The following is a 23,234-nucleotide window of genomic DNA, read 5'->3' as shown; positions in this document are numbered from 1 at the left end:
TTTAAAAACTGCATTTTGTGTTTACTTGTGTTATATTTGACTAATGGTTAAATGTGTTTGATGATCAGAAACATTTTGTGTGACAAACATGCAAAAGAATAAGAAATCAGGAAGGGGGCAAATAGTTTTTCACACTGTATATTCCTCAAGGTTTGTGGGCACTGCATATCCAGTTGGTGCTTTTTGGGTCAACTCTTGCAGAAATGAAAGTCCAACCTTATGACTCATGACTTGCTATAATAAAAATTAAACCCGTTTGATTTTAATCATAGTTAAGTCCAAGAGCATTCCAAAGCGTCATGTCCGAGTCACTGTGGTTGTCGCACTACACAACAATCATTAAATAGTTATGTGCTGTAACTGTCTAAAACGGACTGTGACTTCATTAAGATTATTTATTCGAAGGCTGCAACTGAAAATCTTGGAAAACTTGTACAGTGTGATGTCAGCCTAAATAATGAAAAAAAGGTTGTACCAACGGACTGACCAGTGATTGCAACTTTTTGGTTATAACACAAAATCATAAACCAGACTGCAAGTGGCCAATATTTGGTCAATTTAAGAAGAAACACAATGTTAGTGTACTGAATGCAAAGGCACTCTCTGTTTGGATTTGGTAGATTGAAATTTTACGAGAACAGAACACTGTGGGGAAATGCTAGGATTTCATTGTTTTGTCAGCCAACATGGACAACAGAGTTTATTGTCTTCAAACAAATATGGACCAAGTAGTTTGCTTTTCTTGTACCTCCATCTTACTGAATGAAAATAGCAGTTAAAATACAGGTGTACAAGTAAATGATAATGCTCTGTGACTCTCGGGCACCTTCCAATTTTAATAAAATGGAAAGGTTCGAAGTGGATGGCTCATCAAATTCAGTAAAATTCCTCACAAACGTTTAAAAAAGGTGAATGGTTTAAATTACATTTAAACACTTTTTATTTGATGAAGCATAATATACATTAGTTGATTACTAAATTCCATATGCTTCAGATATTTTCCATTCTGGTCTGTGTTCAATTGAAACTGATTCATCACTATAGAAAAGAACTGCATTTTAGTTGGATTTCTCATTTATTATATAAACTTTTTCTAAACTTTGGCCTAAATTAATTTTAAGTTTGGTATGAAAGATTCATTTCACTAGAAATAAATTCATTTGATTTTCGCAAACCCTCCTGCTTTGAAGAGTTAATTGCCATCCATCCATCCATCCTCTTCCACTTATCCGAGGTCGGGTTGCGGGGGCAGCAGCTTGAGCAGAGATGCCCAGACTTCCCTCTCCCTGGCCACTTCTTCTAGCTCTTCCGGGAGAATCCCGAGGCGTTCCCAGGCCAGCCGGGAGACATAGTCCCTCCAGCGTGTCCTGGGTCTTCCCCAGGGCCTCCTCCCAGTTAGACGTGCCCGGAACACCTCACCTGGGAGGCGTCCAGGAGGCATCCTGATCAGATGCCCGAGCCACCTCATCTGACTCCTCTTGATGCGGAGGAGTAGCGGCTCAACTCTGAGCCCCTCCCGGACGACGGAGCTTCTCACCCTATCTTTAAGGGAGAGCCCAGACACCCTGCGGAGAAAACTCATTTCAGCCGCTTGTATTCGCGATCTCGTTCTTTCGGTCACTACCCATAGCTCATGACCATAGGTGAGGATAGAAACATAGATCGACTGGTAGATTGAGAGCTTTGCCTTATGGCTCAGCTCCTTTTTCACCACGACAGACCGATGCAGAGCCCGCATCACTGTGGACGCCACACCGATCCGCCTGTTGATCTCACGCCCCATTCTTCCCTCACTTGTGAACAAGACCCAGAGATACTTGAACTCCTCCACTTGGGGCAGGATCTCGCTCCCAACCCTGAGAGGGCACTCCACCCTTTTCCGGCTGAGGACCATGGTCTCGGATTTGGAGGTGCTGATTCCCATCCCAGCCGCTTCACACTCAGCTGCGTACCGATCCAGAGAGAGCTGAAGATCACGGCCTGATGAAGCAAACAGGACAACATCATCTGCAAAAAGCAGTGACCCAATCCTGAGTCCACCAAGCCGGACCCCCTCAACACCCTGGCTACACCTAGAAATTTTGTCCATAAAAGTTATGAACAGAATCGGTGACAAAGGGCAGCCCTGGCGGAGTCCAACTCTCACTGGAAACGGGTTCGACTTACTGCCGGCAATGCAGACCAAGCTCTGACACCGATCGTACAGGGACCGAACAGCTCTTATCAGGGGGTCCGGTATCCCATACTCTCGGAGTACCCCCCACAGGATTCCCCGAGGGACATTGCCATAGTTTTAAAATATCTATTATTTCTCTTCTATTTAGTTATTAAGCAAGTATGCTATCCAAGATTCTCTGTGCAATTAGCTGACTCTACATCATCTGCCCCATTACCTGATTTGGCATAATAACTTAACCAGCTTATTGATTATATTCTTGTTAAGATAGTTTTATGTATACTGAAAAGAGCAGCAGTCCCAGCACTGATGCCTGAGGGACATCACTTTTAAGAAAAAGTCTCTTCAACCCAATAATACTCTTTGCTTCCAGTTTTGGAACCAATTGTGTACCCACTTACAGAGCGCACCCTGAATTCCCACTTCTTTTAGTTTGATCGCTAACCTTTCATGTGGTAACTTATGAAAAGCCTTCTATAAATTAAGATGATAATGTCATTTGCAACTCTCTGATCACACATTTCTGTTGCTTCCTCATAGAATTCCAGCATATTAGTGCAATACTTCTGGTTTTACACATGTGCTGCTCGATATTCTTGTTAATACTTATTTTAATTTATCTGTGATGCATATTAAGCTTACCAGCCTATAGCTACTTAAATCAGCCCAATCACCATTTTTATACAACAGAATATTTGCTAACCTCCAGTCCTTAGGAATATACCCAGTGTGTAGAATTAGAGTTAAATATGCACTCACTAACTTTCTTACGCACCTGAGGATAAATGTTATATGTTCTTGGCGATTTATTAAATTGCAGCTTATTTAATCCAAGCAGTACATCTACCACTTTTGGGGAGTTCTCAACTTCTTCACACAGTAATCAGTGAAAGGTGTAGGAAATTGTGTATTTTGATTTTATACTGGCTGCTTTTGATTGCCCTTTGCACATTTGTTGTCTTCATTTTCTCAAAAGGCACAATGATTGCACTACACAAAAAATAGTAAATCATGTCATAGCAGTCTCTGATGTATGAGGCTTGTGAGGACAGCATTGTTACTTATGTTTTAGAGATAAATACGTGCTTCGATTTTAAATTGAATTTTTAAGTTTATCAGAGATTGACAGCATCTAGAGTCTACTGATTTTCTGAGGTTAACTGAATATTCATTCATTAATAGTTACAGGTACGAAATATCAAGAACAGTCAACATATCGGCAATATAAATATGTAAAAGCCTCATCTTGCTTTTTATATCATATAAATGACAAAGCTTAAATATCCAAAATCTTTAGTAAAAATGCTGCATTTTATTAGTCCTACTATTCTGATTTCAATTGCCCACCAAATGCTCGCTGGAAATTATAAAGGTATTAGTTAACCTAACAGACAAATCTAAATTCAACTTTTTCATTAATTCAATAATACTGCAAACCTTCATTTCAACTCATCCCATAGGGGCTCTATCGAACTAAGTTATGGGGGCTGCAATGTGTGGTCTGAAACTTGACTATACACCTTATAAAAATGAACTAGAAGTCATTGTGGACTTGTCAGTGATGAATAAGATGGTGTACAAAAGTGACTAATAGGCTAACTGGTTGATGGATTATATAGCATACTGTGTTGAGTAAAAAGGGAGGCTACACTTAAGTTATAAAGTGCACTTGTAAGACTACATCAAGAACACTAGTCATAACAATGAATAATAATTTTTCATCTCCATTCCATAAAAAGGACAAACAAGTGCTAGAAAAAGTCCAGATACAAGTTACAAGACTAAATGGGCCATGTGGTGTGACCTATGAAGAAAGATTAAAGGAGTTAATTCTATTCCTTTTACTTAAAGATCAAGGGGTTGAAGGGATGGTTCAATTAAAATGACGCATATTTTAAGAATGCTAGATGCCAGCAAGAGAGTACTTTCTCATATAACGAACTAAGATGAAGTAAATAATAGCGGTACAGCAGGGAACCTTCAAATTATGACTTTTTTTTGTTTTTAAGTTAGGGGAATGAAGATAGGAGGCATTAGATTGGGCTGAAAGGCATATTGTCATCAAAACATTTCTTATGTTCAAACTTTAAACATAATCTGTAAAATGAGTTTCCACAGAATATTTTTTCTTAATGCCATAAAGCAGTGATATTTGCGTAACAGAAACACTTCAATATAAGACAAAAGCACATGACAAGTCAAACTGGAAAGTTTTTAAAGGATTTAATAATGGGAAGAATATTTCCAATGCTTTCATACTTCATAGTAATGCTGAAACAAATGGGACAGTGCGAAAAGTATGTTTACGTAATAAAAGAAAAATCAATTATAAAAGACATGCACATGATAACAAAAGAGAACAAATCATATAATCACACTTTATTACTTTACCCACCTCTCTTTCTCAACTGTTGGGACAGTTCCAGTGTTAGTAGAACCAGGAACAGCAGGAATTGGGGTACCTACTGTACGCAGGTTTTGTATAACAGAGGAAAGAAACTGTTGGCTGGCACTTTCATACAAGTCGAAGCAGATCTGATAGGCCATAAGCAGGTTGTCCTCTTTTACAAGCTTTTCTAGGATATCGCTTACAGCCTGGGGATCATCCAGGAAGATTAAACACTGCAATGTAATTATGAAAAAAAAAAAGAATTAAGTCATGTTTCTGGCTGGAGTTTTATACTTCAGTATTTCTGACTTCTGAAATGTATTCAATTTCTAAGTCCACTACAGGTAAAATATTGCCAGTACTGCCACATTTTTAGATAGACCCATCTCTTTTGACTTACAATCACCATTAACTGGGCTCAAATGACTGTAAAATGCTGACAGGCTAAATCACACTTTTTACTTTTTGGTGTTTCCACCTACAACCAACAAGCAGCCTATTACCCACCAATGCAAAAAGACTTATTCCTTCAATAAACATGATCATTTATTTTTGTACATATAACAACTCATTGAGCCTGGGTGTCAATTATCTTTTACTAGCCATTTCACATTGTATTGCTTTTTATTTGAGCCTAGTTACTTTGTAATGATCCTTGGGCTGTTTTGCAGTGTAAAAGTTACTGCAAAATAATTGACTGCTTGATTATAACACGTGCAAAGAAAAAAAAAATAGAGCCTTCTGTTTAAAGGAAGCAACAAATATTTTTGTAAAACCATTACACTCAAGTAATGCTAATCCTTATATCAAAACACTAGCTTCAGTATTTTTTAAACTAGATTTCAATGTTAGGAAAAACAGAGGAGTATTCCCATTGTCTGCACTGTTTGATATTGTCTGTCCAAAACACTGAACACCAGTAGATATTTACAAAAAAGGTTTTTTTTTTTCTTTTTTTCAAACAAATATGCTAAGTGGTGCACAAAAAATGTAGCCCACAAATCATGGTGTACACACTAACATGACCTTTGTTATACCCATCAGTTGTGGTATTCACAACATCAACTTAAGGACAACCCAGGATAAGGGTTTCTTGGTTTCAGTGCATTACTCAGAAAACTACCAGTACACCCTCTCCTAACCAATTGCTGAATTGTGTATTTTGTTAGAACACTCACAATAGAATATTTTTCCACAAATCCCTTCATGTCAAGGAGCCTGTAAATACAGCTCCACTAGTAAAAACACTGTTCCAATTAATACTGTGGCATATGTTCTGTATAGCATGAATACAGAAAGTAGAACTAACAAAATTAAACCAAGTGTGCATGGAGACTTCCAGTTAACTTAATCTAATTAAGTTTACTGCTGCAAAAACCAACGTATGCTTCAATGTCATTAATAAACATCTAGATTCAGTCATTAGAAATTCCTCACTTAATAATTACGAAAAACTAAATGGAATACCAATGTATTAAGTACAAAAATAGAAGAGCTGCTGAAAAGAAATATGTCAAACTGAATATAACTCTGTGTATTGAAACTAATTAACACTATCTTCCTCAGCTTTCCAAAAACCTGCTGTATTTTAAATACAAGTACTGTATAGATGATACAAATAAAAAAAAAAACCTTAAATATTACCTTCTAAACTAGAAAAGAAGATCGACAGACTGAATAAGTATTTGGTTACGATGAAAAATGCAAACTTTATAATTTCCGAAGAAACGGTTTTGGCACTATAAGAATGTAGAACAGTACCATATTCATAAGAATGATGCATCCAAAATAATTACACTGCAGAAAAGCATGCAGAGCAAACCTGGCAGACATTGATGAAGTCAGGCTTTTCCAGGTTCATGTAGAGTTTGACCAGTACTCTGAGAACTTCATTTCTGAACTGTTTATTCTGCATGAGGCACATGCACACCTTTAAGCTATATGCCAGCAAGCCACTGACATCATTCTGAAAAACATAAATAAAAGCAGGATAAAGTAAAAAAAAAAAATAAAAAAAAACTCGCTTGTTCATCGTTAAATAAATGGAAATACAATTATTTAAAAAAAAGACACTTCACTTTAATCAGATCACACAAAAGCAACTTGCAGGTGTACTAATGCCAACATCAAAAGTTATGTATAACAAAACTCAAAATTCAAGTAGAGCTTTCACCCACCCCCACTGACTTTCCAAATGTGTGTTTGCACAACAGTTCTGGTTCTTTTGGAAAATAGAAAACCAAAGTCAGTGGTAAATTTAATTAGAGGGGGTTGGTATCACTCTTGCCATGTCAAGTAAGGGCAATGAGACCTTAACCTTGTAGTTAGTTACTACTAATAATAATACCCTATTTTTAAAATGACAACCATGCCATCAAGCGACACACAAATTGCTAGCAAGAAGAGTACTTACAGATTCCAATATTGTTTTCTCAAAAATGTCCAGCCTTCGTGTCTCTAATGCAATCCCAATACCTTGCTTATACTTGTGATCCCCAAGACAGCGCTGGAACATTTTGTTGACAATGCCCTCAAGACGGGGGTCAATGCTTTTTTTTTCCTTCTCTGGAAGCTCTGCATTCTCCACCCTAAGTTTTGTGTAATGGTCAATGCATTTTGCTAAAATAAAAATGAGCAGACAAAATAGTATTAGTGTTTCAAATCACTTTAAAACAGGTTCTGCCAGACATAATATCAGAGTAATTTTATCAGCTTACCAATGATTGTTTCAACATATTCAGAATCATCTGTAACATTAAAAAGATCCCCAGCTCCAAGTGCATAATTTAAAGACTCTTCAAAAGCACCCAGATGGTAGAATACCTTGGAGGCGACCAGCGCTGCAAACTCACGGCTGTGGAAGGCTTCATCTTCATAGAGGACTTCACTACAAATAAAAAAAAATAATGATAATAATAATTTACACAAAGCTATTATGTTAGTGGTACACCAAACATAATAAACAATTTCTGGAGTGCTCATCAAAACAAAATCATCATATATTTACATAAACCCACAACACTAAGGGTAGACTGCAGATAATAAACATTCGCTGGAAGACACTAATGTATAGTCACTTGCAGTTATTATGACCTCAATATATTGTAAATTTTGTCACGAATTTCAAATAATGGCTGCAGAATAATGCACTTGTTTGCTTAATACTGTTCCGGGCAAAGCTCATAATTTGACTAATTTGCACTTTTAAAAATGTGATTATCACACCTTCATTAGAAATTATAGTTTCCTTTTTATGTTACCTCCTGCATAATGTTGGCTTACAAGCGAGACGAATTGTAATATCACTTAAAATAACATGGGGGTGTTAGGAGTTAGGAAATGTGTAACTGTACCATTTTGAGAAAGATATATACAACCTAAATGAGTTGTTCTCAAAAGTTCAAGTAGCTCATCAGTATGGGGGGGGGGGGGAGGGAAAGTACAAAAATGTAAGTTGCTTCTTTGAATAGTAGTTTCCTTCTTAAATACAATATAAAAAAAAAGAGAAACACACACCTGTATTTCACAATCTTAATATGCCATAGATAAAGGATAAACTGTGCTGGATGCAGAAGACAACATTTTTATAGTGTCAATAGGTGACCTCCAAAAAGGTACAATCAGAACCTAAGGGGTAAATTTTACAGTAGAAAAAGGAAAGCTCCATCTGAACCAAAAAAAAGGTTAGGACAATTAAGGCTGGTTCTTAGTTTGTTCTATTACGATACATGGAAAAGACCCAGAGGGAATTATTGTGGCCACGCTATACACAAATTGCCTTGTCCATGAAATGTCAGACGTAGAAAAACAAGAATCTTTTACAAGTGGCCCTAGTACTCAAGCACGAAGGACTTTCACATCTGAAGTCACTCTTGGATGGTCTAAAAGTGGGACCGCCCAGGGCTATCACTAAATAGTTTGCCTCTACTTATGCATACCAAGTTCTGAAATGTGGGCCTGTGGACAGTAACTAGATGGCAGGGAGGAAGGGCAACCAGACAATGCAGTCAACAGATAAATTAAGAGGAGGTTTTGGGAAGAGCTAGCAAAAATAGCTCCAAAGCCTTCCCAAACTGAAAGGGTCCATTCACTTGAACAGAAAGGTCCATACTGGGGTTTGTGTGCTAGATATATCTTGCACGTGTTGTGTTTTAGTTCACCCTATCATCTTCCCTAGTGAATTATTCATAAAATGCCTACAATGTACTTGAGGACAATGTTTAAGTAAAGCGAAGCAACAACAGCTTAATCTTTACAGGCCAGGCTCCAAAGGTTGTGTAATTTTTTATACAAGGTGCAGTTACCAGTAAATGGTGCGTAGGAGATATCTAATGTATTTTATCATTAGCTTAGTGTAGCTTCATTGTTTATTTGTTACTGAATGTGCTCCAACTGTTTTACTTACAACTGACTCACTACTTAATGTCATTCTGGAACATTTCAGTTTGGAAAATCCTGCTGATATCCTTCTGTCTAATACAGGAAGAGCCAAAATGAAGTACCACATTTCTCAAGGTAATTGCGTGAGTTAGAGGCAGTCAAGTTGGTTGGGGTGGGGGTACTTTAACAGGCGATCCCTTGTAGTTTTCAGTCGGCAACTTGCCTTGGTCTGGTGCACACCGTGCTTTCGCTGTCGAAGCGTTCTTCAAAAACAACAAATCCATAATCACTACGCAACGTGCCTTCCGAATGCACTTCAGTATTCCCTATTAACGGTGAAATCCCAAATCAGAAAATAATTCTTCAGTGGGTGGCTAAATTTAGAAAGACATGGTTACAACATTAAACAGAAAATTTCCAGGCCATCCTCGGACCGTACGAATGCCTGACATAGAGAGTTGTGCGCGAACATTCTGCAAACTGTTCATCAAGATGTTATCGTTATGTGCAGCAACAAGGCACATTTCCATTTGAATGGTTGTCTTAATAAGCAAAACTTTTGCTATTGGGCTAAAACCAACCCTTGTGAACTTCATCAGAGACCTCTGCACAGTGAGCGTGTTGCAGTTTGGTGTGCTGTTGCAGAATTTGGCATTGTAGACCCTTACATTTTTGGGGAGTGTGGTACTTCTTTTTGGCTCACCCTGTACTTTCAGAGACTTCTGATGTTATTTACATCTTACTTAGCAATATTTAAGATTAGAAAAAGAAAACAAATTGAGTAATTATCAACTTTATATAAGCAACCAACAGCATACAATCATATACCAATAAGAATGTCTATTACTGTACTGATTTATTTCACAACTCCGTTTTCTTCTTCTCTTTCCAAATTTCATACCAACTACATAATTAAACCTTTAACTGAAGATTTTTGGTGGGTGGTTGGTCGAATATGGTAAAATATGGCATACTTTATGTTTGCAATGTATCACTGATATATTGAGGAAAATCACAGTTTACCTATGGGAATGCAGAAGCAAAACATTTTACTGGAACCTCCAATACAAAACACATTGCTTGTATACTGCCATAGACAGCAGACCGCAATTGATGGCACCACTGTAGAAGATGATTCAGCCTAAAACTGCACGTCACTAGGCTGATCCTATGAATGCTAATGATGCAAGAAGTTAATAGGGATGTTAGGTCTGCTAGGAAACAGCACATCCCTTTACAACTACATCCTGGACTTCCTGAGAAAAAGATTCCAGACAGTTGGTGTCAGAAACCCAATCTCCAGTACTGGAGCACTGGTGCCCCTGAGGGCTGTGAACTCCGCCCACCTCTGTTCACTCTGCTGCCTCATTGTTGTAAGGTTGCATATAGCCCGAACACCATCATTAAGTTTGTGGATGACACAACGGTGGTAGGTCTCATCTGCAATGGAGATGTGTCAGCTTATAGAATGGAGATACGACGATTGCCAGACTGGTGCAAGTTCAACAATCTGTCTCTTAATGTGGACAAGATGACAGAGATAACTGTGGACGTCAGGAAGGCCTACGCTGTCCAGACCCTACTACACAACGACTGCTCTGTGGTGGAACTGGACAAGAGCACCAAATTCCTTGGTGTGCATCTGGCAGCTTGACCTTACCTATCACCTCCATAGCCAAGGTGGTGCAGCAGAGTCGTCACTTCCTTCAGTGGCTTAAGAAGGCAAGACTACTTCCCCCAATTCTACAGGGGCATTCTAACCAGCTGCATCATTGCCTAGTTTGGGAAAGCAGTGTCTCTGACCATAAGGTCCTACAATGGATACTGTGCACTCCAGAAATGACTGTTGTGTCTTCTCTGTCCTCCACTGAAAACTTCTTTGTATAAAGTGTTGCATCCACGAACCTTGCAGCATTGTGAAGGACCACTCCCACCCCTCCCATGGTCTCTTTGTCCCACTTCCATCTGGCAGAATGTACTGCAGCATCCAAACCAGTTCTGCCAGGAACTACAACAGTTAATACCCCTTGGCTTTCCAGATTCTCAATTCAATGCTGCCACCCCCCCACCCTCAGATCTATCTGCCCCAGCAGCAAAATTAAATGCAATACATTTGTTACACTGATCACTATTGTTGATTTTTATTAATAGTTTTACTGTTATTTATTAATGGTTTATTAGTATTTCAAATTAATTATACCGATTCACTTAGCTATTATCTTTATTTATTATAGTATAGTCCTTTCTTTACCTGTCTTGCACTTTTCCTGTGTTTATGTATTTTTTTGCACTGCAGTCTAGGGAAACATTATTTCCTGTCACTCTATGCTGCAACACTGTGTATGGGCCGGACTTGAACATCTATATTACTACATTTCAAACTACCACGCCTCTTATTAGGTCAAAGAATAACAAACTACTACACTGGAAGCACTACCAATGAAAAATTGTGCTGCCAAGCAGTCAAAGAAAAAACACATGGAAGATGTACTGTATATATTAGAACGAAGATGTGTTACCACTTCACATGACTAAAGACATTACACAGCTAATGTCTTAAGCTGAACCAAGGTACTACATTCAATTAAAAGGCACTGTGACCAGTACAGAAAAACATTTTACCAAGATGATGCAAGAGTAGAAAATTTAGCTAGTCAGAGTCAATATGCTGACACTAACAACAAATTTTTAGAGTATCAGTAATCCCTCCTCCATCGCGGGGGTTGCGTTCCAGAGCCACCCGCGAAATAAGAAAATCCGCGAAGTAGAAACCATATGTTTATATGGTTATTTTTATATTGTCATGCTTGGGTCACAGATTTGTGCAGAAACACAGGAGGTTGTAGAGAGACAGGAACGTTATTCAAACACTGCAAACAAACATTTGTCTCTTTTTCAAAAGTTTAAACTGTGCTCCATGACAAGACAGAGATGACAGTTCCGTCTCACAATTAAAAGAATGCAAACATATTTTCCTCTTCAAAGGAGTGCGCGTCAGGAACAGAGTCTGTCAGAAAGACAGAGGAAAGCAAACAAATCAATAGGGCTGTTTGCTTTTAAGTATGCGAAGCACCACGGCACAAAGCTGTTGAAGGCGGCAGCTCACACCCCCTCCGTCAGGAGCAGGAAGAGAGAGAGAGAGAGAGTTTGTTTTTCAGTCAAAAATCAATACGTGCCCTTCGAGCTTTTAAGTATGCGAAGCACCACGCAGCATGTCATTTCAGGAAGCAGCTGCACAAAAGATAGCAACGTGAAGATAATCTTTCAGCATTTTTAGACGAGCGTCCGTATCGTCTAGGTGTGCGAACAGCCCCCCTGCTCAATCCCCCTACGTCAGGATCAGAGAAAGTCAGTGCAAGAGAGACAGAAAAGTAAGCCGGGTAGCTTCTCAGCCATCTGCCAATAGTGTCCCTTGTATGAAATCAACTGGGCAAACCAACTGAGGAAGCATGTACCAGAAATTAAGACGCATTGTCTGCAGAAATCCGCGAACCAGCAAAAAATCCGCGATATATATTTAAATATGCTTACATATAAAATCCGCGATGGAGTGAAGCCGCGAAAGGCGAAGCGCGATATAGCGAGGGATTACTGTACACTAACAAACGAGAATTATATATACCTTTATTAATAAAAAATGGCCTTCACCTGTGCAACTGCACAACACATGAAATCAGTGATACTACACACACAAAATGTTCAAGTGAGACATAAACCTGATTGCCATACCAAGACGTTAACAAGTGCAGTAGAAGTATGGCAATTGCAGGGCAAAGCCATTATCTGTGTTCTTGACCATGCACAAGAGACCACACAGGTAATGGACTACTGAGCATCATTTAACTGCTATTCCTGAATAAGTATGCATTTAATGCTTTCCAGTAACATAAAATAACAGATTTTGATTCATTGTCATCTAGCATCTGGTGAAGAGAGATTCACTGATCTTGACAAAGTCAATAGAGGCTCTGATCGGGGGTCTAGAGAGACTGAACGAGGAGTCCGAGTGTCTGGGCTTGCAAGTGTTCTGGGTAAAAACCAATATCCAAGCCTGTAATAACCTCTTGGGCATAGCCATCAGCAGTGTGTCCATCTGCAGAGAGAGACTGGACTTTGTCAAGAGGTTTACTTACCTCGGCAGTGACATTAATGCCTCTGGTGACGCTTTCTATGAAGTCAGTAGATGGATGGGGAGAGCGGGGGGGTTGGGATGGGGGGTGTTGGTCATGAGGTCACCAGAAAGGGGTGTGTGGCGCTCCCGATATCATTGCAAAAGGACAAAGGTCCAAGTCTTTAGAGTCTTGGTGCTTCCTGTTTGGTTATATGTTTGCTAGACATGGACACTATCCAGTGACCCGAGTCAAAGACTGGAGTCCTTTGGTACTGTGTCTCTTTGGAGAATCCTTGGATACCGCTGGTCTGACTTTGTGTCGATTGAGCAGTTGCTCATGGAATCCCAAATGATGCACATTACGTGCATTGTGAGGGAGCATTATTTACGGCACTATGGCCATGTGGTTGCGATTCCATGAGGGTGATCCAGCTTGCAGGATCCTCACTGTTGAGGACCCGAGCAGCTGGACCATTCCAAGGGGATGCCCACATAACACCTGGGTGCAACAGATAGATTGTCATTTCTAGAGGGTGAGACTGGACCGTGTATCTGCCTGCTGGGTTGCCAACAAGGTTCCAAACTGTTTCGTCATGTGGTGGGTGCGGCCACGTGCTGTACCAGTGCATGCTCCCCAACCCAACCCTACTCATTTAATATTAAATGCATGATGCATAAACAAAACCTTTTTCTGGGAATTTTTACTTGCATTATTGTTAAACAGGGTGCATCTTTCTAACAGTTATTAATTGTACAAAAAATGGTGACAATCAATTGAAAAAATGCAAACAAAACTTGTATCCTTAAACAGTTTTAGAGCTGGGTGACAAATTAATTTTATTAGAATTTTTTTTTTTGGTGATGTGCAAAATGAACATCATGATTCACTATAAACTGGAAAAATAAACACGAAGTCTGCAAAGTTCACACAATAATCTTTATAGCCTATTCATAAATTTCTATTTTACTTCAGTGCCTGTATAAATTCTCTGCAGAGCTGGTGCCCCTTTCAAGGACAGTTCTTGCCTTGGGCTCATTGTTCTGAGATTGGCTCCTCTACCCACGACTTAATAAAAAAACGATGTACAGATGGGCTCCGTAAATGACAGCATGCTCCTTCCCGCCCCCCTCCAACAGCAACACACAATAGCAAGATGGCAGCTCATTCATGGAGTGAAAAGCTCATCTCGAAAACTGGCAGCATCTCTTCAGTCATTTGGATGTGGTTTTGTTATACAAAATCCGACACAGAACAATGCACTGACGGTTTGTCTGAAGTCTATGGCCACTTAAGATAGCAGCACAACAAACATATTTCAGCATCTCAGACAGAGGCACACAGCCAAGTGGCGTTTCATATTTCTAAATATTTGGTCCCCTTAAATACAGTGGGGGAAAAAAAGGGTTCATTCAAATGATAAAATCACTCTCCATCCCCACTACAAGTTCCCGATCAGAGAATCTTTAGTGGGGTGTCATTGTAATATGCCTTAAGCCAGAGGCAGTAGCCAGAATTGTGTTCTTTGCGAGAGCCATTCACATTCCACATTTGGACTGCATATACTGTACATTTTGTCCATCCTAATGTGATTACATTACTTAAATTCTCTGGTAATAAACTTATCACATGCCACGTTACTCAACGCAGTGGCTGGTACACCATCTGACCCTACTGTATTTTTTTCACTTCCGGTTGAGAGTACGCTGTGTGTGTTTGGCTGCTGCTTCTCACCGGTGTCGTTGCATTTGTTTTGTCCCGTCGGACTTGACTGCTCTTTTCGATTTTTTTTTTTTTTTTAAACCAATGCCACTGGCGACTGCCTAGATCACACCTGCTTCAGTCCTGTGCAAGCAGTCTTCCTTCTCTCCTGTTACTGCCTTTGCAGTGAGTATGAATCTACTCTTGCTTCGTTTGCAGTCGCCAGTCAGAACTGCGAATGTGAAGCCTGCCTGCTGTGCTTTTCCTTTTCTAGTTGGTTATGCAGTGAGATTTGGGTTGGCTAACGTGTGTAGCTGGAGTTAGCATGGTGTTGTGTGGCATTCTGTTCGCTCTTGGTGGTGTCCACCGCTGTCTGGATATTCTTAGCCTGTTCTGTCTCTGGTTTGGAGTTGTGCTGTGTGTTGTCATTTCTACTTTTTTGGCAATGCAGCTCATATATTCTCCATATGAACTTAAAACTCTTCACTGTCATCCATGATTTGTCTCCCCGACTTATAGTTTTTGCCAGTCGCTTGGAATTACTCGCTGTCCTCGCTATATTCACCGGCCTAAAAGAGGCCTGTCGCAGATCTATGGCTCGGACGTGTTGATTCCAAGTATATTGAAAACTTACCGTGTTTACTGGTGTAATGCTAGGGCTGTCCGAGGAATAAACATGGGCCATCTTCATCCTCTTCAGGAAGTGTCAGCGCCCTACTCTCCCGGCTATTCCAACTTTAGGCTCGGCCTTTTGAACACTCGCTCCATCACTAACAAGACCTCGCTGATTAATGACCTCATCTCCCAGAAGCAAGTGGACATGTTTCTTCTTACAGAAACTTGGCAACAACCTGGTGACTATTTACATTTAAACTTGCCGTCTCCCCCAGGCTATAGCCACATATCTAAACCCAGGTTAACAGGAAAAGGGGGTGGCCTGGCTGTGGTTTATAGATCTATCTTGACAATGAAGGAACTCTCCTTTTTTGAAGTCACATCTTTTGAATATATTGCTGTTAAAATGGTTTCCTCCCCTCCTGTACTGCTGTTGTTAGTTTATCGCCCTCCCAAATCTGTGGTGAACTGTCTGAATTTAATGAACTTCTCAGTGTAATCTCATCTCTTTGCCTTGCTGTAATTTTACTTGGTGATTTTAATATTCATGTTGATATCAACTGCTCTCTTACAGCTGAATTTACCTCAACTTTGGATTGTTTTGACTTGACACAGCATGTGGATTTCCCCACTCTTACTCAGGATCATATTCTTGACTTGCTTTGTTTAAATGGCTTTAATAATGTCTCTGTCTCAGGTTCACTCTCTGGTATTTCTGATCATAAAAGATTATTGAATGTAACTTTAGCATTATTACCACTACATCTGTCAAGAAAAAGTCTGTCTCCTATCGCAACATTAGGTCTGTTAATTCTGATTTGTTTGCTGCTTCCCTTCCGTCTTCGTCTCTTTCTGATAGTCTTCCCTCTCCTGAAAACATGGTTTCCCTTTATAACAGCTGTGTTTCCCAACGGTTAGATAACTTTGCTCCCTTAAGGACTAGGCATGTTCCAGCCTCCCACTCTTGTCCCTGGTAAACCAGTGAGCTCAGAGTTATGAAAGCCACTAGCCGGCGTCTTGAACGGCTTTATAAGAAAACGGGCCTCATAGTTCATTCACAGCTTTACACTGAGCACATACTTAAATATAGGGATGCCCTTAACACTGCTCGCTCCAACTATTATTCCTCTGTCATAAATGGTGCCAAATCTAGGTCTAGAACTCTTTTTAGAACTGTTAATACACTCCTCCAACCCCCTCCTCTAGCATGCCCCAATACAGCTGAACAGTGTCAGGCTTTCTTACATTTCTTTAATACCAAAATTGATCAAATCTATCACAGTTTCCCCTCCACACCACAGTCACTCACTCATTCTGATCTGCCATCTCCATCCTCAAGACTCGTTTGTTTCTCACCTGTTGACTCTCTTGCCATCTCTGAACTTATTAATAAGTAATGCTTCCTCCTGTCTGCTTGATCCTGCCCCCACTTTTCTGCTTAAGACATGCTCATCCATAATTAGTATTCCTATTGCCTCATTGGTAAATGCATGTTTCAGTTCAGGATCCGTCCCTACTGCCTTCAAAACTGCTGCAGTTACCCCAAATCCTTAAAAAACATGACCTGGATCCTTCTTCTCTCTCCAGTTACAGGCCTATCTCTAATCTCCCTTTTTTGGCTAAGGTGATGGAATGCGTGGTTGCTACACAACTCCTTGTTTTTCTTGCAGATAATACACTATCAGCCTTTTCAGTCTGCAATTCGTACACAGCATAGCACTGAGACAGCTCTTCTCCGTGTAGTCAATGATCTTCTCCGGTCTGCAGATTGCGGTTCCCTTAATATTCTCCTCCTTCTTGACTTAAGTGTAGCATTTGACACTGTTAACGATGAAATCCTCCTGTCACGTCTATGTGTTGTAGGCATCTCTGGCTTAGCCCTTCAATGGCTCACATCTTTCTAATAGGCAACAGTTTGTCACACTCGGCCGATATAAATCCTCCACCTCACCTGTGTCGCATGGTGTCCCTCAGGGTTCAGTCCTTGGGCCATTACTTTTTCTACTTTATATCCTTCCTTTTGGGTCATATTATTCGCAGACATGGCCTTAACTTCCACTGTTATGCAGACGGTATACAGTTATATCTTAGTACAGACTCCCCTACAGATTTACCTTCCGGCACACTCACGGAATGCATCACTGATTTTAAGCTATGGATGGAAAATCACTTTCTCAAACTTAATGCCAATAAAACTGAAGTGTTATTGGTAGGTCCAAAATCCCAACTTTCTAAGGCATTCAATTTCTCTATTTCAGTTGATGGTACACTTGGCAAACCTGCTCCTGTTGTCAGAAATCTTGGTGTTTTGTTTGATTCATTACTTAACTTTGAGTTACATATTAGATCTCTTTCCAAAATGTCATTCTATCACCTCCGTAACATTGCCCGCCTCCGTCCATTTCTGTCCTTGTCTGATGCTCAAACTCTGGTTCATTGTTTCATAATGTCTCGTATTGATTACTGTAATTCCCTCTTCATTGGCCTCCCTGCAAAATCTATACAGAAGCTACAGTATATTCAGAACTCTGCAGCTAGAGTCCTCACCCACACAAAGCGTTCTGCTCACATTTCCCTTGTTCTCTCCCAACTTCACTGGTTACCGGTTCCATCAAGGATTAAATTCAAGATTCTGCTTCTCACCTTCAAAAGCCCTACATAACCTTGCCCCCCTCTACCTCACTCAGCTACTAGCTCCTTACACTCTTTGTCGCTCTCTCAGGTCCTCGAGCAGTAATCTCCTTACTGTCCCACGCACCAGACTCTCCACCTTGGGAGGCAGGTCCTTCAGTGCTATAGCACCTCAACTCTAGAACTCTCTTCCTCAGTCTCTCAGAGATTGCTCCTGTTTCTGCACTTTTAAATTGCAACTGAAGACTTTCCTCTTCTACAAACTTTTGTCATCCGTGTAATTTTTTTTTCTCTGTATGTAAAGCGACCTTGGGTTTGTGAAAGGCGCTCAATAAATGTAACCTATTATTATTTATTATTAAAGATTGTTTTAGACCACATTCATGGCAATAGTATTTCCTGATAGGAGTGGCGTCTTTCAGCGGGATAAAGCATCTTGTCACAATGCAAAAATTGCTCTGGAATGGCTTGAAGAATGTGACAAAGAATTCATGGTGTTAACTTGTCCTCCAAATTCCCCAGATCTCATTCGGATTGAACGTTTGTGGGATGTGTTCAAAAAACAAGTCCAATCCATGAAGTTCCCACCTTGCAACTTATAGAACTTGAAGAATCTGCTGCTAATGTCTTGGTGAAAGACACCTTCAGTGGTCTTGTGGAGTCCATACCTTAACAGCTCAGAACTGTTTTATACACAAGGTTGTGCTCATGTTTACATACCCTGGCAGAATTTGTGAAATATTGGCTAATATTTGGAAAATATAAGTCATAATGCCAAAAGATTTCCTTTTAAGTAGGGAGAGTGCTCAGGAGAATCAATTTATTATCGCATAATTGTGTGTACCCTTTTTAGACAGATAGATACTTTATTGATCAGGAGGGAAATTCAAGTACCAGTAGCCAAATATTATAAAAAGTTAAATAAAAACATTTAAGTACACACTACACAAATAACAAATTTTGTAAAAAATAAGTACACTGGGTTTGGAATCTTATAGTCCAATTCAGGTAATGTAGAGGGTGCATACAATAATGCCAGTGTAGTGAGAATTGTGTAAGTAATACTACTACCAAAGTGGCAGGTGACACATAGTATTAAAGTGATAGATAAAAGTGACTCAGTATTAAGGTAAAATAAAATAGAGAGTGACATGACTTATTCTAATAGGATAATAATGAAAAAAGTAATACAGTATTGATGCATACACTATTGCTCTGAGGACAAAAGATCTTTTGCATCTGTCTGTATTGCAGATCTGTAATAGCAGCCTACCACTAAACAGACTCCCCTGCTTATTTATGGTGGTATATAGTGGTTGATGTCCACTGTCCATAATAAATACCAGCTTGCATAGTGCCATCCTCTCTGCCACTGTCACCAGAGAGTCCATTTCCATTCCGACCACAGATCCTGCTCGCATGATCAGCTTGTCAAATCAATCAGCATCTCTCTTCTTCATGCTACCCACCCCCAGCACACCACAACATAGAAGACAGTACTGGCAACCACTGACTGATAGAACATCTGCAGGAGTTTCTTACATATCTTAAAGGAGCCCAGCCTGCTCAGAAATTACAGCTGGCTTTGCTCCTTCCTGAACAAAGCCTTTGTGTTCTCTGACCAGGCCAGCCTGTTAAACAACTGCACTCCCAGATATTTATAGGTCCTGACCCACTCCACATCAGCCCCTTCAATGGTGGCAGGTCTCTAGACCTACGGTAGTCCACGACCATCTCCTTGGTTTTGGAAGTGTTCAACAGCAGTTGGTTTGATCTACACCACCCCACAAAGTCATTCATCAAACCCATGTATTACTCCTCCCGTCCACACATAAGAGCAGTGTCATCTGAGAACATCTGCATTAGGGGAACACAATCATCACAGTCTAACACTAAGTCAATTAAGCTTCAGGAATATCAATCTATCCAGTTAGGAAGCATGAACACGATCAGATACATTGGGAACGTTTGACATTGGACCATACCTACCTTCCACTTGGCCAGAGACACCTTGCCAACTTTTTACATTTTTGGCAAAGAGATCACAGTTACATTCTCACTACTGAGAGCAAAACCAAAAATTCTGTACATGAAGAGGCCCTTGGATACAAAAGCTATCAATATAAATTCTTCTCAACACAAATTATTATATTTTTACTTAATTTCTAAAGTATGACATGTTTCACGAATACGTGGGCAGAGCCATGGGGAACAGCTAGTTATGAATAGAAAGCAAGCTCATTTTTGATACATCATGACAGTATTTGCATGTGCAATGTAAAATAAAGAGTAACTTATATTAAACAGATTCAATTGCACACCTCAATAGTTAAATAGACTTGACCACTTTATTATTTCTATAATGGTCCATATTTTTTTATTTTCACTAATAAGTATTAAAAATACAAAAAGTTTCGTAATTGAGGATACGTCAGTAAAGTAGAACCACTCATAAAAATTGTCAAGTCTGGTCTGGTACTCATGACGATGATTTTCATACAGATGTTTTTGGTTATATTCAATGTATTAAATGTGAAATGTGGTTAAGTGTACTCTTTAACTTGCATTTATTTAAGTTGTATCAGTTCCACTAAAAAACTGTTATTTAAGCTTCCCAAATGTCAAAGGCCCAAGCTAATTAAAAACTGAATATGTATAATACAAATCATTCATAGCCAACAATGAACAGGTCAGTCCTTTTTAAATGACACTGACTAGTCGAATTATGCACTTAGTCATAGACATTCAGTTTCACATAGGAATGACACTGAACCATTGCACCAGTGGCAGAAGCTGCAGATTTCTTTTTGGTTGATGAAACTGTAATATATATCTGCATATACTAAACATGTTGTTCTAGAAATTCTGAAGCTTTATTCTTGAACAACAGAATCCCTGAAGCTACGAAAAAAGTCGCAATCCCAGGCCACCTTAAATTCCTTCACACCCCCTCATTAGTGTCTTTGTTTTGCAAATGTTTCCATCAGCACTGGCAGCAAGCAGCTTGCTATCCCATCCCCCACCTATGCAGCTGAAGTTCTCCCAGCTAAAAGCTCTTTATCTGGGTGTGAGGTGCCTAGAGTTGTATAGGGTAAATAATATATCGTCATTTGGGATACAAGCATTTCACATGTGTTCCATGTCTACAATGATCGGGGAAAATTCTGGATAACAAGAAATGAGAGGCAAGAAATGTTGAACACAAATGAAATATAAAAGTTTTTGCATGTTATAGTACTAATGACAAAATGTTGACATGAAGTCTATAATGTGTGAAGACTGAAGTCCAAATTTCAACTAAACACTTTCACAAAAGGTACAAGTATAACAAAACAAGTGAACTTTTATCCAAGTATATAACTGGAAAAAAAAATTGGAATAGGGGACGAGGCTGACACGTCCTCTTGGCTGGTGCAGAGGTAAGAACTGCTGTCTCATAATCAAGAGGTTGTGGGTTTGATTGCGGGTCCTTCCTGCATTTACCATTTTGAGTAGCGAGCTGCTCTTACTGTTACTATTATAGAATATAAACACATATTTGATTTCAGTTTGTAACGACCAGTGCAAGTTTATGGTACCTGTAAAGGTTAGTTTTTTTTTGGTTTTTTTGGTATTATTCAGTTTTATTCTCTCAGTCACGTTCATGCTTCCCCCGATCTGACACTGTTAGTTTTCAAATAAAGACATGCTAGAACAGAGGTGAACTCAGATGAGGATGAGGGTTCTACATCGGACAAAGAGACCAGAAGCTCTCAATGCAAGAAATATCCAGTAACACATAAGAACAACGCAGCTGCACCAGGCGTAAGGGTGAAAGATGGCACCATTTGGATAAAATAAGAGCAGGCATCATCTTGCCAGTGAATCTGCCACAAACATATCCTTCAATGAATCAGCAGGGCCTACAGAGCTCGTCAAGGTATTGTGCAAAGTTCTGTTTGTGATTATGTTTTTCAATGGTCTTTATATATTAAAAACTATATGTTACTTACATAAAAGCCACATCAGAAGTTTTTTACCTCTCTTTATTTTCTTATCTTCCTACAGCGTAAAGTCACAAGTAGACTACAGAGCTTCCTGTGTTTGATCGACATAGGCATGCTGGCAAAGTACATTTGCAATGCCACTCCTTATATAGGAAAAGATTCCAGTCATCCCAAGGGAGAAAGCCTTTGGTGATAAAGCTTATGGAGGTGTTTTTGGACAAAGAAAGAATCGTAACAACAGACAACTTCTTCACATCATTCTTGTTGGCTAATAGCCTGCTGCACCGCAACACAACTCTGCTTGGCACCAGTGGGATGGTAGCTTCCAACTGCAGCTAGAGACAATTCAGTATGCGAGCAAACTGCCAAACTTCTTTTTGGGCACATATACTGTCAGCATTGCACTGCCAGATCAAAACACTGATGTGGAGAATTGCTCACTTAAGTGACTTTGGCTGCAAGTGGAAGCTGCAATCAATCTTTTCCTAAATAAGGAGTGACATTGCACATGTACTTTGTCAGCATGCCTGTGTCGATCAAACACAGGAAGCTCTGTCATTAGTAGTATAACATGCAAAAACGTTGTTTTAGTTATGTGTTCAACATTTCTCGTCAGATTGTCAGACATAGAACATATATGAAATTCATATATTCCAAAAACAGACATATTATTTACCCTAGACAATTCCAGGCAACTCATAACCAGATAAAGAGCCTTTAGCTGGGAGAACTTCAGCTGTGTCAGTGACAGATGGGATAGCAGGATGCCTGCTGCCAGTGTTGATCGACACATTTGCAAAACAAAGACACTGAGAGATTCTAGTGTTAATACATGTTTCAATTGCTGCCAAATGTACTTCATATTGCTATTTCGTACTTGATTGTTTTAAGTATAACATTCAGAAACCAGTATGTTTTAAATCAATCTGATCAATACAAACTTTTTTTTTTTTTTTTAAACTTTGAATAATCCCATTAATATTTAAATCATAAAATTCAAACCATAAATGTACATCAACATCGGTCTGCTATGGATTGACATACTCCCACTTTCTTAATATCTGATGTATTTGTTTTTTGCGTTATTACTGATCAATTATTAATTATTGATCAACTGCTGAAAAAAATCACCACTGTCTCTGTTACATGTTTTATGACAAACTCACATGCATCATGCATCCCATCAGTTTCACCCTTTTAGCTAAATGAGCATAAATTACCACAGACACATTCTAAAATCTTATCTA

The 23,234-nt window shown here is 39.4% G+C and overlaps 1 protein-coding gene across 3 annotated transcripts in view; it reads right to left on the bottom strand.

The window, feature by feature from the left end:
• Positions 1–23,234, bottom strand: part of psmd1 (proteasome 26S subunit, non-ATPase 1) — a 238,805-nt gene that overhangs the window by 185,865 nt on the left and 29,706 nt on the right. For all 3 annotated transcript variants that reach the window (XM_051923647.1, XM_051923648.1, XM_051923646.1), the window contains 4 exons: positions 7,283–7,452; positions 6,979–7,184; positions 6,388–6,531; positions 4,572–4,798 (listed from right to left, as the gene is read on the bottom strand). In XM_051923647.1, coding sequence (XP_051779607.1) covers positions 4,572–4,798; positions 6,388–6,531; positions 6,979–7,184; positions 7,283–7,452 — 747 coding nt within the window. The remainder of the gene's footprint in view (positions 1–4,571; positions 4,799–6,387; positions 6,532–6,978; positions 7,185–7,282; positions 7,453–23,234) is intronic.

This window comes from Erpetoichthys calabaricus, chromosome 2 (genome assembly GCF_900747795.2).
Source record: "Erpetoichthys calabaricus chromosome 2, fErpCal1.3, whole genome shotgun sequence".
Lineage (NCBI taxonomy): Eukaryota > Metazoa > Chordata > Cladistia > Polypteriformes > Polypteridae > Erpetoichthys > Erpetoichthys calabaricus.
This window is presented reverse-complemented; position numbering and strand designations above follow the sequence as displayed.